The sequence below is a fragment of the Strix uralensis genome, chromosome 4, assembly GCF_047716275.1.
Source record: "Strix uralensis isolate ZFMK-TIS-50842 chromosome 4, bStrUra1, whole genome shotgun sequence".
Taxonomy (NCBI): Eukaryota; Metazoa; Chordata; class Aves; order Strigiformes; family Strigidae; genus Strix; species Strix uralensis.
Window position 1 is genome coordinate 92,343,606 of NC_133975.1, and position 12,980 is coordinate 92,356,585.

Below are 12,980 nucleotides of genomic sequence, written 5' to 3' on the forward strand. Positions count from 1 at the left end.
TATTCTTCCAAGGGTACCTGATTCAAGTGAATTACTAGCTTTTATACTCTGGCCCTCAGTATATCTGCACTATAGTAAGTACTCATGGGTCAAATTTTCAGTGGTAAGAAGTGCCTAACTTCTGTGGATTTCGATAGGAATTAGTTGCTGAAAAATTTAGCAGTTGTGTCTATGTCTGAGGAAAGAAATTTCAAAGAATATAATTTACATTGATATTTGTAGCAACTCACATACTTTCCCAAATATTTATGCCATAAAAGAAGAAATAAATTTATAGTATATCTTTACAAAAAAGGTAATTGAATTCAATAAGTGAAAACAACTGGAGATAAAACTTCATAAAAATTAAATAGATTATTATCCATGTAGTTCACGTTTGCTCTGTCTGAACAGGTCAGCTGTTGGGGTACTTCTGCTTGCAAGAAATTCCATCACAAAAAGTGGTTTAATTCCTAAATAAGGGTTTATTTTGCTGTTTGTAGCAGACAGCATGTCTATTCTTCTCTATGGTAAATTGTATTTCTTTAAAGACACCATTTGTCTTTTACTAGCAACTGCTGTTTCTCACAAAAAAGACCTACATAGCAAAACCATCTGTCCAGTAGAAAAATAAGAAAAGGAGAAACTGTTTTTTGAACAGGTATAACCACAAAATACTCCTGAACATCCCTGAATAGCAACATGGCGTTATGAGAAGTACATGCCCAGCTGCCATTCCCTATGCAGGCACTAGCTGAACTGTTAGCTGTAGCAGTAGGTCATACCCTGACACTTGCTGACCATCCCAAGAAATAAGAAAACACAGCTGATGCTTCACTTGGTCCTCCCCAGCAGCCCACAAGGAGTTTGGTAAATATCACACCTGTACTACTGACATTCTTCCCGAAACAGAACTCTGTGTACGAGATGCAATAGATGAATTTTTGTACTGGGCAAGAAGAGAGAATATGAAAGAAAGAATGTATGCACAGGGTCCAATATGAGCACTTTTGCTGAAGCTGTGCAGTGAGAGGCCCTTGCATCTCACTACTTGCGTTGCTCTTGAAATATCGTGGAAAGAGTGACAGATGGCTCTGCCAAGCTGTCCTGCAAAGTAATGTCAGATATGAGACCTGCAATCCTTGCATCTAAATGTAATGAGGAAGTCATCAATTCTGCATCCAGACAACCCACCCTGAAGCAATTGCATTCCTATTTCCACGAACACTTGAATCTGTCCTTTCCGATTGCCTTGTTGGTGCAAGAAGGCTTGTGTTCATGATAAAAAGAAAAGGATTTAGGCCACCATTAGAAGACTGAGGATTAACACTCCTAGAGGTTAGTCAAGCTTGCCAACTATATTACCTTCTTTAAAAGTTCTCAGTGGAATTTTTTTAATGACCTGTAGAGATTGTCCATTGTACCGTTCATTTGAAATGTGTAAACCAAACAAATGGCTGAGAAAGAAAAAAGAATCAGTGCTTTGGAGAACGCCATAGTGCTAGGGCAGAAGGTCAGCAATGTGTATATGAGCCAGAGTCCAGAGGCTAGTGTCATTAGGCAAAAATAACACTGATGTCATTGTGTAATTTAAGATTTCCCAATCATAGAAAAATCAAGGTGTTAGGGGGCTTTTCTTGACACAAAACAATGTCACCTTTTAAAGAACTGGGTTATAGAGAAGAGCCACATGTGTTTAGATTTTATTTCACAGAGACTCTGAATTTGTCCCTTATCCCACTGTTGTGTGACAAAATAAATGTGCAAAGTCAGATGTCTGCTCTAAAACTGGTACATCCTAACACGGAGAGAAAATCCCAGTTTCCACACTGGGCCCCTTATAAACTCTTTTATCCCTATATGAAAAGGAGCCTTTTACATGGGAGGTAGCTATCACCAGCTGAATCTTTGTGCTGGCGAGCTGCTCTCTAGAGGAGCCAAATGCAGCTGGCAGGTATCGACCTGACCTCAGTAGCATCAAATTATTACCTTTTTTACCATTAGGAGTGTGTCTTGTGTCTTCAGATAATCCTCTCTACTAGTAAAAAATCTCTATCTTTTCTGCAGCAAAGGGTAGAAACAACAAGTTGAGCACAACAGTTCCTTCAGGAGCGTCAGGACTAGTTTATTGGCTGGCAGCACTACATAAGTACATTCCCAAAGCAGCAGGAGTTTAGCTTCCAGTTTCACTGTTCTCTCTACTTAAGGAAGAGATGAGCTGCTTGCACCAGGAGCCAGCCTGTGCACAGAGCCTGTCCCAGGAGCACGCCTGGCCTTCGCTCAAGCTGCGCAGAAGACTGACACCATCTCACTAACCCCTCCCTCTCACTTTCCCTCTCTCTCACTCTTTGCCTGTAGTTATTTTTAGATTTCATGGGTTAAAGCTTGTCACTTCTGGATGCTTATACGCACAGGGCAGGCACACGCACATGCTGTAGATACTACAACTCGGGCACGGGAGTTAGCCAACAGATCATCTTGTTCCACCTCAAGGAATAAATTCCTATTTCTTATGACAAAATACTGCCCTTTGAGAGGATGCACAACGTGTTCAACCACATGGAATTTTGTTGCTTGCAAATTTGACTAGGAGACTCAACGGATAGAAAACGCGGTTTACACAGCAACTTCCTCTTTTCTCAAATTTCCTGCCACTTTGCAAGATTTTGCTTTCTTTCGACATTTGCTTTAAGCTTGATTCCCATGCCGTCCGCCATAAATGCAGCTGTGGCTCAGCAGACAGCTGCTGGGTCAGTTCCCAGCACTACTATTAGCACTACAACCGAAGGTGCAGGTGGGGGCACAGGGGGGATTTATTCTGCCATTATAAGTCGCAACCAGCCCATTATCAGAGTAAAGGAGAAGACCTATGAAGAGCTTCACAAGAAGTGCCTGGAGAAAAACATTCTCTATGAAGATCCTGATTTCCCACCAAATGAGTCCTCCCTCTTCTATAGCCAGAAAATCCCCATCAAGTTCGAATGGAAAAGACCACGTGTAAGTAACATGTTTGCTGAGTGCCTTTTACTTTCTGTAAATTGAAGTATTCACCCTGAGCTTACATTTTTGCAGAAAGTGTGTGTCAGGGGAGGTGGAGGGAATAAGCTGGAAATGTATTTCCTTAGAGCTCTCCTGGAAGAGAACTAGTGAGAGCTGTGGAAGCTCAGAGAGTGAGTATATAATGACTAAAATACAATAAACCAAAATTAAACAAACAGAGATGGAATGAAATATGTAGAAAAAGAAATATGGAATTTAGTTTTCTTCTTGCTTGATTTGCTAGGGATTTTCTTGTCTGAAACTACCAAGGAAAAATTCTTTTCATTCTGCAACAAGTTACTGGGTTTGCTGAGGCTTATTTTTTAAACACTACCTTATTTCACTTACAGCTTTACTTTAGTAGTCTGCTGTTTTCCTAATCCGTGAAAATAAAAGGACAGGTTATGGTCTGAACCATGCTTTTATTCAGTTGTTTGTTCCCAACATTGCTTAGCAGACTTACAAAGGTTGTTTAACATATTATCCACTCACCATGAATGTGGGTGTTGTAATCACTGTGAGGACTCACTCCTGCCTACTAATCCCATTTATTTTTCCTACCTTGTGGGCATTCCCCAGCCAGCCTTCCTCTTCTTTCCCCTTCTTTCTGAGTCTCTCTCACAGGCAGAGGACTAATTCCTCCATTCCCAACTGATTCCCTGTCCTGCCGCAGGAGGAGTTATCCTCTTCCCCTGTCATTCCTGCTGGGCAGCTGCTCCCCTCCAGCGAGGCAGCCCCCAGGACACTGCCCTGGCCCCCGCCGTCCCCCGTCTGGCAGCGAGGACGTGGTTCTGAGGAGCTTCCTCATCTCCCTCTCTCTGGCAGTTTTTGGCCACCTCTTCTAGATTTTCCATACTTCCCCAACACCCAAATCTGTGCTTCAGTGTCAAAGTCAGTGGTTCCTAACCACAGGAAGGTAACTAAATAGTGAGACCAGGAGCTCTCATGGGTGGCTGTTACAGGCACAGGGGAAGGCCATGTGCTGCTGTCACAACAATGTGAGCAATGTGGAGGGAGCAACATGAGTCCCCCATCTGCTGTGCCCTGTGCATACGTGCTCTGTCATTCCTTCATCATCACCACGGCTGCATCAGTGCCTGGAAATGCACATGGATGAGTTAAATGCATCCACAAGTCAGTCATCTTAAAGGGATGGGATTTCCCCTATTTCTACAGAGAGGAAAGTGAGATAGCAGTACAGTGGATGAGTGCCCGCACCCCGGGGCAGACAGACTGCAAGTGTGCATATAAGAAAGCATCAAAACATTAAAAAAAGCACAATGTAACCTCAAACTTGTCTAATATACCTGAACATGCACAGATCAAGCCCTTGTTTTTGGCAGAGTTCAGACTTCAGGGTCTCTACCCAAAGATACTTCTTTAAGCCACTCAGTAACAAATAAGTTTGGAAGCTCCATACTTATTATTCATGTAGCAACAACAAACTGGGGATGTGTAAGACTCAAAATACAACCTAAACACCAAAATCAAAGCTATCTGTGTTCTTCTGACACAAGCATTCACTCACCTGATGTATCTGTGGTGTCAGCTGCAGACAGAGCAGAGGCAGGAGATGCAGAGAGCTGCAGTCTGCGCCGGCTGAGTACTGGCGTGCTGTGGGATCATGGATCCAGTCGTTCCTGACCCCAGCAGAGATGGCTGTCCTGACAGGGACACACCGGGCCTGATTTGTAGAGATGCCTGTGCCTACTCTTGCAAATGTGCTTGTTTTAAAACAAACCCTGTAATTCAGGTCACTGCTGTACCCAGCAGGTCCCCAAAGAGGGGAGACTCACATATAACCTTTTCTTCTTTTATGATGTGTCCCCTACCTCGTCATCCACACCACAACTGCAAAGTCAGACTTCTCTTGGGTGCTGATGCAAAAGACCTGTATCTATTGGTGCTGATCTCAGATTGATGCAGGACTTTGCTTCACTGGGTTTTGAAGCTGTAGGTTATTTAGCGCTGGTAGGAAGACTTGTCTGATAATATTAGATACACGGATAGCCACAGCAGACACGTTAACAGAACATCATCAAAATGAATATGAAGTAGTAATACTGGGCTAAAGAGTATTTTGCTAAGAGATCAAAGCAATCATTGAAGCAGCAAATGTAAAGATTCAGCTGCACAGGCCATGGTTTTTAATAGTCTGTAAAGATATGGACAACTTCTATTCTTAAACTGCAATGGCATGTTTTTTGGCAAAGAAAGCAACTATCTTATAAACTATAGTCTTATAAAGTGGTAATTTTTAATCACTTTGAAATTCAGGTCAAACTTGAATCAGACTTGATAACGTATTCTAAAAGAAAACAAAATACCAGACAGTTCAGAAGTCCTGAGAGAATACCCTAACACTGGCTTCACTCTAGATCCCTTCCCTGATTTCTATAGCATATTGTACATGCCACATACCCCTGGAAATAGCAAATAAACAAGTGATCAATGCTCTAAGATCTCATTTAAAACAGAGAGCTGGGAAATAGGCAACCTGTTCCTGACTGCCTCTGGCTTCCTGAGTCACCTTAGTCATGCCACCTAATCAATTTGTTCCCAAGCTCCCCACCCTGCTACACGAGATTAATGTATGAGAATATAATATACATGAAAGATTAGTGCTGGCCTTAAATGAGCATTATTTGTGATGACATGAATCCACATGGGACTGTTGAGTGCAAGTTTTTCCAGAAGCTCCGAGCATTATTTGAGGAATCACAAAGTTAATCTATTAGGCACACATTTGCCAGTTACCAATGCAATAACCAAGCACCAAGGATGATGCCGTTCCTCAGCTGAACAGTGCTGCTTCACTGCAGCTCTCAGCACGCTGTGCTGGTGTATGGAAAGCCTATGAGGCTGCTTTTGCACCCAGGATCCCATGGCAAGCCAGTCACATGGATGGCACTCCCACGACCTCTGAGCTGAGGTGCCCACTGAGCCGCCCACTGAGCCCAGCGTTGGGCAGCTCTGGCTGCCAGGACCTGGGCACTCTCTGCTTCTCCTGGCAATGGCCGTGCTGTGACTCGATCTTTTTCTTGGGGCTCCTGCAATTAGTTACTGAAATGGAGAGAGGCGTCCAGCATCGCATCCCCAGAGCTACTCCTTTCTCTCATGAGTCTGGTCCTACAGGCTCTTCTCTTGCAGTCGGTGCTACCCAGAGGTCAAGTCCTCTGCCACCTCCCAAAACGACTGGCCTCTGCTGCTGCGAGGGCACGAGGACTGGTCTTGTGCCTTACCAACAGAAGGATGGCTGCCACACAGGGCAACTGTGAGCCTTGTCATGGGGGCAGAGAGAAGGCCCCTGTAATTCTACCCAGCTAGTGACTGCCATGCCATGCCATGCTCTGCACAGAGCAGACCTCCTAATACTCAATTTGGGAAAAAGCCAAGTGACAGCCCTGAAAGTTTCCCTGAGTAAAGACTGCAGGATCCATCCAGTGTCTCTGTTCAGAGTATGCATGAGCGTGGTTTAGGTACGTAGAGAGGAGATAAAATCCCCCTCAGTTAATGCGTAATATTAAATCATTTGCTCACACACAGAAGGTAAGAGAAGCCCAAAGAGCCGTTCTCACCTGCACTAGATTATATCCAGCTCAGTGAGGGGCTCTGCTAAGCTTTCTTAACAGCCTCAGCCTCCCCCACCTATAGTGCCTGCCAGAGCTTCTCTCACCTGAGAGCAGGGATGAGGTCACCAATCTTTGAGAGCTGAGAAAAAGCCTGTATTATAACATAATGCAGAGTATTGAGAGGTCCTGCTGCAGTCCTGTTTGGATCTAATGACACTAGGACATTAATAGGAAGGCTCTGCCGTGACACTGTGCTTTCAAATGTACCATTGTCATTCTCCTTGCTCACAGCCAGGATGTCACAGCATCAACTGCCAGTTTCAATGGCTTCCCTATGATAATCCTCTCCATAGCCAAGAAAAGCAGCAGGATGAGCTTTCTTTTCATAAATGAATACAAATAAAATCAAGTCAGCAGACTAGTGGATTTTGTTTAGAATGAAAATTAATCACTCAGATCATCTGCTGCACAGGTGTGAAGCTGTTTGAATTTAGTAATTACAAAACATGTGCCTCTGCGGGCAGTACCACAAAGCAAAGAGGGCATTTAGTGCCACCAAGGCAGGACTTTCAGATGAGGGTAATCCAACTCTGAACCTCTAAAACCAGCTTGGTGTCTGACAACATCAAGCTCTGCCTTGAAGTCTGAAGCATAGCCATTTAATAGCACGGTCTAGACCGTGAGAGGCCAAAGGAGAAGCATGAGGTTACAAATTGTCTTAGGCAGGCCAGAGAAGATGCTTCCTCTACTTGATAGGAGCAGTTTAGGGAATTTACTTAGAATACCATAGTTTATTTTTAAAGGAATGAATGCCTTTTGCTGCAACAGTATAAGTTTACTGGAGGATTTCTCCTGACACAGAAGAAAAGCTAATGAAAATATAACAAAGGTCAAATGCCTTTTTTAGTTGCATGCTACCTTTGCATTTGCCAGTGCTCCCTCCCAATTGACTCATAAGTACCCACTGCCCAGAAAGCAGCATGCATTACTAATGGGTTTTTCTCAGGATTCTCTGCCTCCCTTGCTGTAACTTTGACTCTTTGTAAAGAAATTAGTGTGAACTGAATCAACCCAGTGAACACAAAGGTGCTTTGCATAGTACCAAGGCAGTCTGAGGCACTCAGATCAGAGGAGACTCTTTCTAGATGAATCATTGCATCAATGAAGTGCAGCCTATTGGGATTCTCAGTGATAACTTGACCTAAGAGATGAAGAGCAATCCCTTGCTGAGCCAGGAAGACTGGAAGGACAGACCTGCCACCTTGAACACCAGGTTGTCTTGCTCTGCTGACTGAGTACTTTTCATCAGCCTTGGAAGACCTTGAAATCTTTTCCTGTAACTTTGGCTGTACTCAGCACAACTAGCACAGCTGGAGATGAACTAGAGTAATACAATATTAAAAGCATATCCACAGTATACTAAACGCATCTGGCCACCATAAAGAAATGCAAGAAAAGCATTTCTGTCATAGCTAAATCAGTCCAATAGGACAATTGTACAATTCCCTCCTTTGCATTCCTTTACCAACCATCCTCCAAAGCAAACGAGCCCAAGACGCAATAAATTGCTCTAAGGAACAATCATTGCTGTACATTTAGTGTCTGGAAACACTTAGGCAGCATCTAACTACCTTCATCTAAAACACAGCATGCTGGATTTCAGAGCTTGTTACTTCAAAAGGAGCAGGATCAAGCTAAAATACAGTAATAGAGGTTGAAAAAATGCAATTCAGAAACCTGGCATTTCACAGCTGGTTTTCAGGAGAGCACCACAGCAATGTGAGGATGAATATTTTCAACAAAGCAAGTGGGTGGAGAAAAGCATGAAGGCATCTCAAACAGCTGCCTTGACAGAACTGGACTCTAGGACAGCTGACCAAGGCCCAAAATAACAGGACAACTGCTCCATTCCCTCCCTCGAGGAGAATAAGGTGGCTGGGGGGGGCAGCCGGAAGCTGGCCTCTCTATCTGGCTATATGACTAATCCAAATATTTACATCAAAGCAACTCTGCTGATTACTGTGAAGGAGCAAAAAAGCGGGTTCAAGCCAAGTGAAACTACTAGACCTGAAACATGAGTCTGGGAAAATCCAGGGCTACTCTGATGACCATGGGAAAAAAGCTTTAGACCACAGAGGTAGCACCAGCTGCCTGCACTGCCACACAAGCAATTGTCAGTTGTTCTTTCTCCTTCCCACTCCAGCCCTGCCTCTTCCAGCAGATTGGGTTCTTGGACTATACTTTGTCTTCTTCCCCAGTTGCAGCTGTGCATGGAAGCGGTCCTCAGGTTGCAATATTTTTCTTTCCTTACCCTCACAAGAGATGGGTCCAAAAGTTAAGCATCTTCTTTTTCTTCCCCATACTAATAAATATGAGAGATGGGATAAGCAGGGACTTCTTTTCTCTGTAGCACAGGTTGTGCCTCCTTCCCTTGGTTTTCCTATACCCCGCCGGTCTTTGCCCCACACAGAAAAGATTTGCTGTAGCCCCGCAACAGTCCCACCTCATTCTCTGGTAGTTCCTACATGGTCCTTCCTTCCTTACAGAGTCCCTTAATTATTTATGCCTGTACAGTATCTTGTGCCCATTCTGTACTAATATAAATACTGACAAATCCAATACATTGTCCTAAGTGCAGGACAAAAGAAGACCTTCCTGTCCTCAGAGACAGATGATATCTGTATACGTTTCTGAATGCAGCATTGGCGATTAAATACTGCAACATGAGGAAAAGAATAAAATCTCTTAACCAGCAACAGATTATTCCTGAGAATTAAACATATTTTAAGGAGGAGTATTACTGAAGTTCATTCCTGATGAAATGCATTCTTCAATCCTATTAATGCCCCAGCATATTAGATACTGTAAATTGGAGACCTTAAACCTGCAGTCATTTTTAAAGAATTTAAAATGATGCTCCTTCCACCTACCTGCTCTCCTGTCTCCTCCAGTGTTTTGGTTTTTTTCATGATTGTGTAGAAAAATATTTTCCCTATTCTTCTTATTTTAATGTGTTTGCACCCCGTACAGAGGGAGCCCCCAGGCTGGCTATTAAACCCTGTAGATACATGGAGCAAACTCTGTTTGAAGACTGGAACATCCAGATTCCAGAACATTTTCATAGCAAAACTCTGCAGCTGAAAACTCTGCAAGAGATTTTGATATCCACAAACTATCCTACAGGAAAACATTGTCCTAAACCGGCCGTTATTTCTGTGGCAAACAGACATCATAATGCATGCTTCTCCTGCTCATCCATCTGTTTATATTTTGTAGGAAATATGTGAGAATCCACGGTTTATTATCGGGGGAGCCAACAGAACAGATATCTGCCAAGGAGAATTAGGTATGAAATTCTTACTCCAACTCTGCACTTTTTGAAGTCTGCATCATAGTTTAGCTCTCACTTAATTTTCTTTTGCTTTCAAGGTGATATTTGAAATCCTCTCAGTATACCACTACACATCTGCTGATTCCTTCTCTCTATAGTAAATTGTTGATACCTGCCGAGTAGTAATCTAGGGAAGAACTTTAAGCGAATGATGCTTTGAAGGGTGTTTTGCTTTTTATGAACTAATATCATGAGTGTGTTACAAACCACCATTTGGCCTGTGTTTCAGGCTTTGAGGAGGGACAAAACTAGTTAAGACAAGAATAAGAGATAAAGAGGAGGATTTATCTGACTGAGAGAAAAACCTAATCAGCTACTGTTGTATTTTTTCAGGTATTTAGTCCTGTTATTTCCAGACAGGAGCTTCTGAAGGCCTGCAGTTAAGTGTGCCTTGTACTCAAGGACAACCCCTATATTGAAGACCTTAAGCTCAGATGCTCAAAGATACTTTGATATATAGAGCCGCTACTTAGGTACAAGCGATGCCTCTGCAACAGTCGTCCATGCGGCACTCACCCGCACTGCTTTGTAGTCATTCCCCACTCAGCTCTCCGTGTTTTTCATGGGTTTATAACTTCTCCTGTGATCTTTTTCCTATGATAATACATCCTCATGTGTGTTAATCTTTTTGTTTAAGGGATGTTCTATGTTCTGTGCTTATAACTGTCCTCATCACCTTCCCAGTACTCTTTTTTTTTTTTTTTAACATTTATTTAAAACTGCCTTTCTTTTTGAGATGACCAGAACTTCACAGCTGTCAAGGTGTGGACACAGATGAATTTGTGTACACAGTGTGTTCTCTCTTTTGATTTCTGTTCCTTCCCCAGCTACTCATAGCATTATTTATCTTTCTGACCACTGCCAACCATTGGATAGTTTAGAAAACTACTGGTCACAGTGGACCCCACATCCTTCCTATGGGGAAATAAGTAACTTAGAATGTACTGCTATATGTATAGAGTTGGCTTTCCAAAATATATACACCAGTTTCATAAATTTCTTTTACAACTCCCTGCAACCAGGTTTAGTTTTCACTACCTTGTATAATTCTCTCACCTCACTAATTCACACTGTTCAGGCAAGCTTACCCGATAACCTCTCTTACAGTAGCAGCTATGAGGTTTTAATTAAGGGTTGAGGCATCCTTTGCTGAACAAAGAAGTACTATAAGAGAAAGTCACCTTCCCAGAGTTCCCACAGAGGCAGCAAACTTGTGCAAGAGTCTGAAGGAGGAACTGAAAAGTGCTAAAGGAGACGGTGTTTACAACAGTGCAGACACAGATTCAAAAGGCGGAAAACGTGTCAGAGAAATGAATCAGGAAAGAGGCCCAACAGAATGATGATTGGAACAGTGGGTTATCCTGAGAGCAGAAAACGAAAATGAGGGACTGAACCTCATCTATACAGAGCTCCACCTGCCACAGAGTTATCTCTCAGCTAGTCTCTGTCCTAAGCTTGGAAGGAAAACTAATGTGGGAAGTCAGATAGGCATTTGCATGGGACAGGGAAATCTTAACATAGGTAACAGTGCTCATCAGATTTTAGTTTTTTTTCTAAATTACAGGGAATATCATCTATTTAACAGGCATGTACCTAGCCATGAATGATGCCATTGAACATTTCTAGAGCACAAATAAATCAAGTGCTAAAGTACTGCAGAACACATGGAGAAGAGCCCTCTCCTGAAAGACAGTGGCATGCTCTACTGAGAATTAACATGCCACTTTGCGGTATCTCAGGTTTTCCCTTTGATTCTAGTTGCTCTGTCCCTTCATTTTCTCTGCTGCTTCTCCTCATTTGCAGGTGACTGCTGGTTCCTGGCTGCCATTGCCTGCCTGACACTGAATAAAAAGCTACTCTGTAGAGTCATACCTCATGACCAGTCCTTTATACAAAATTATGCTGGCATCTTTCACTTCCAGGTGAGTCCCTTTATCTAGTAGGAAGCAGATGTAACTGTATTTACCCAAGAGAGAACTTGGCTCTCAGCACACTCTTCCCTCTCACTTCACCCTTTGGAAGTGTGAGTGACAACAGGGAAGAAAGAGGGATTGAATTGCCTCACCCCAAACTCTTCCAACAGGGCAGTCACAGAAGGGCCAGCCTATACAGGCAGCTAGGGACCATTAACCCACCAAGGAAGCATTTGCAGATCACTGTGTCCTGCACGAAAGGGATGGCAGCAGGTGCCTGGTCCTGCCTCACTGCTCAGATGCAGTGCTACAGCCAGCACAGACACGTGGGCAGTTGGCAAGAGCTTCTATTTTTAGGCCCACAAGCAGCTGGTCTGTCAAAAACAAGTTATTGAAGAACCGCTTATTCAGAAAAGACTGACTGCTTTCCACGTTTCCCTTGGGTCTCCTAAGGGACCTCTCACTGTCCCACACACGTTGCCTGAAGAAATTCAGCATGGCTGCCTCCCTCCCAACGGCCATCGCTTTTTGCCACATTATGAAGCAGTTAGTTTCCACATTTGTCCTCTCTCAGCCTGGCTTTTCAACCAGGCTCCCCCTCCATGCACCAAGTCAACCCAGGTTTTTTTTCTGTTTGTCTTTATTCAGTTCTGGCGCTATGGAGACTGGGTGGATGTCATCATCGATGACTGCTTACCCACGTACAACAACCAGCTGGTCTTTACCAAGTCCTCCCAGCGCAATGAGTTCTGGAGTGCCCTCCTGGAAAAGGCCTACGCAAAGTAAAACAACCTGCCAGATGGTGCCGGGCTCCCCGCCAAGGCTTTGGCTGGGGAGGTGGTTAAATCACTGTGTACAGGACTTAAAATGAGCACGTAGAGAGACTCTGAACATACCAGAGCCTTTTCCCATAGATTCGCATGCCTCAGAATTGGGGGTGGGGTAAACCATATTTTATAGGGTGTTTTACTACTCATTTAGAGGTCTACATTTGATTCTCAACACACCTTTTTTTTTTTTTTATGTGTGCAGGTGGCACATTTAACTTGTGGGTTATCAAACAAATGGTTTGTGGAATTCCTTAGT

The 12,980-nt window shown here is 43.3% G+C and overlaps 1 protein-coding gene across 1 annotated transcript in view; it reads left to right on the forward strand.

Moving 5' to 3' along the window:
- The first annotated feature begins 86 nt into the window (after positions 1 to 86).
- CAPN3 (calpain 3) overlaps positions 87 to 12,980 on the forward strand; it is a 33,195-nt gene continuing 20,301 nt past the window's right edge. Inside the window, exons 1-4 of the mRNA XM_074867872.1 lie at positions 87 to 2,976; positions 9,867 to 9,936; positions 11,785 to 11,903; positions 12,543 to 12,676. Coding sequence (XP_074723973.1) covers positions 2,683 to 2,976; positions 9,867 to 9,936; positions 11,785 to 11,903; positions 12,543 to 12,676 — 617 coding nt within the window. The 5' untranslated portion in view covers positions 87 to 2,682. The remainder of the gene's footprint in view (positions 2,977 to 9,866; positions 9,937 to 11,784; positions 11,904 to 12,542; positions 12,677 to 12,980) is intronic.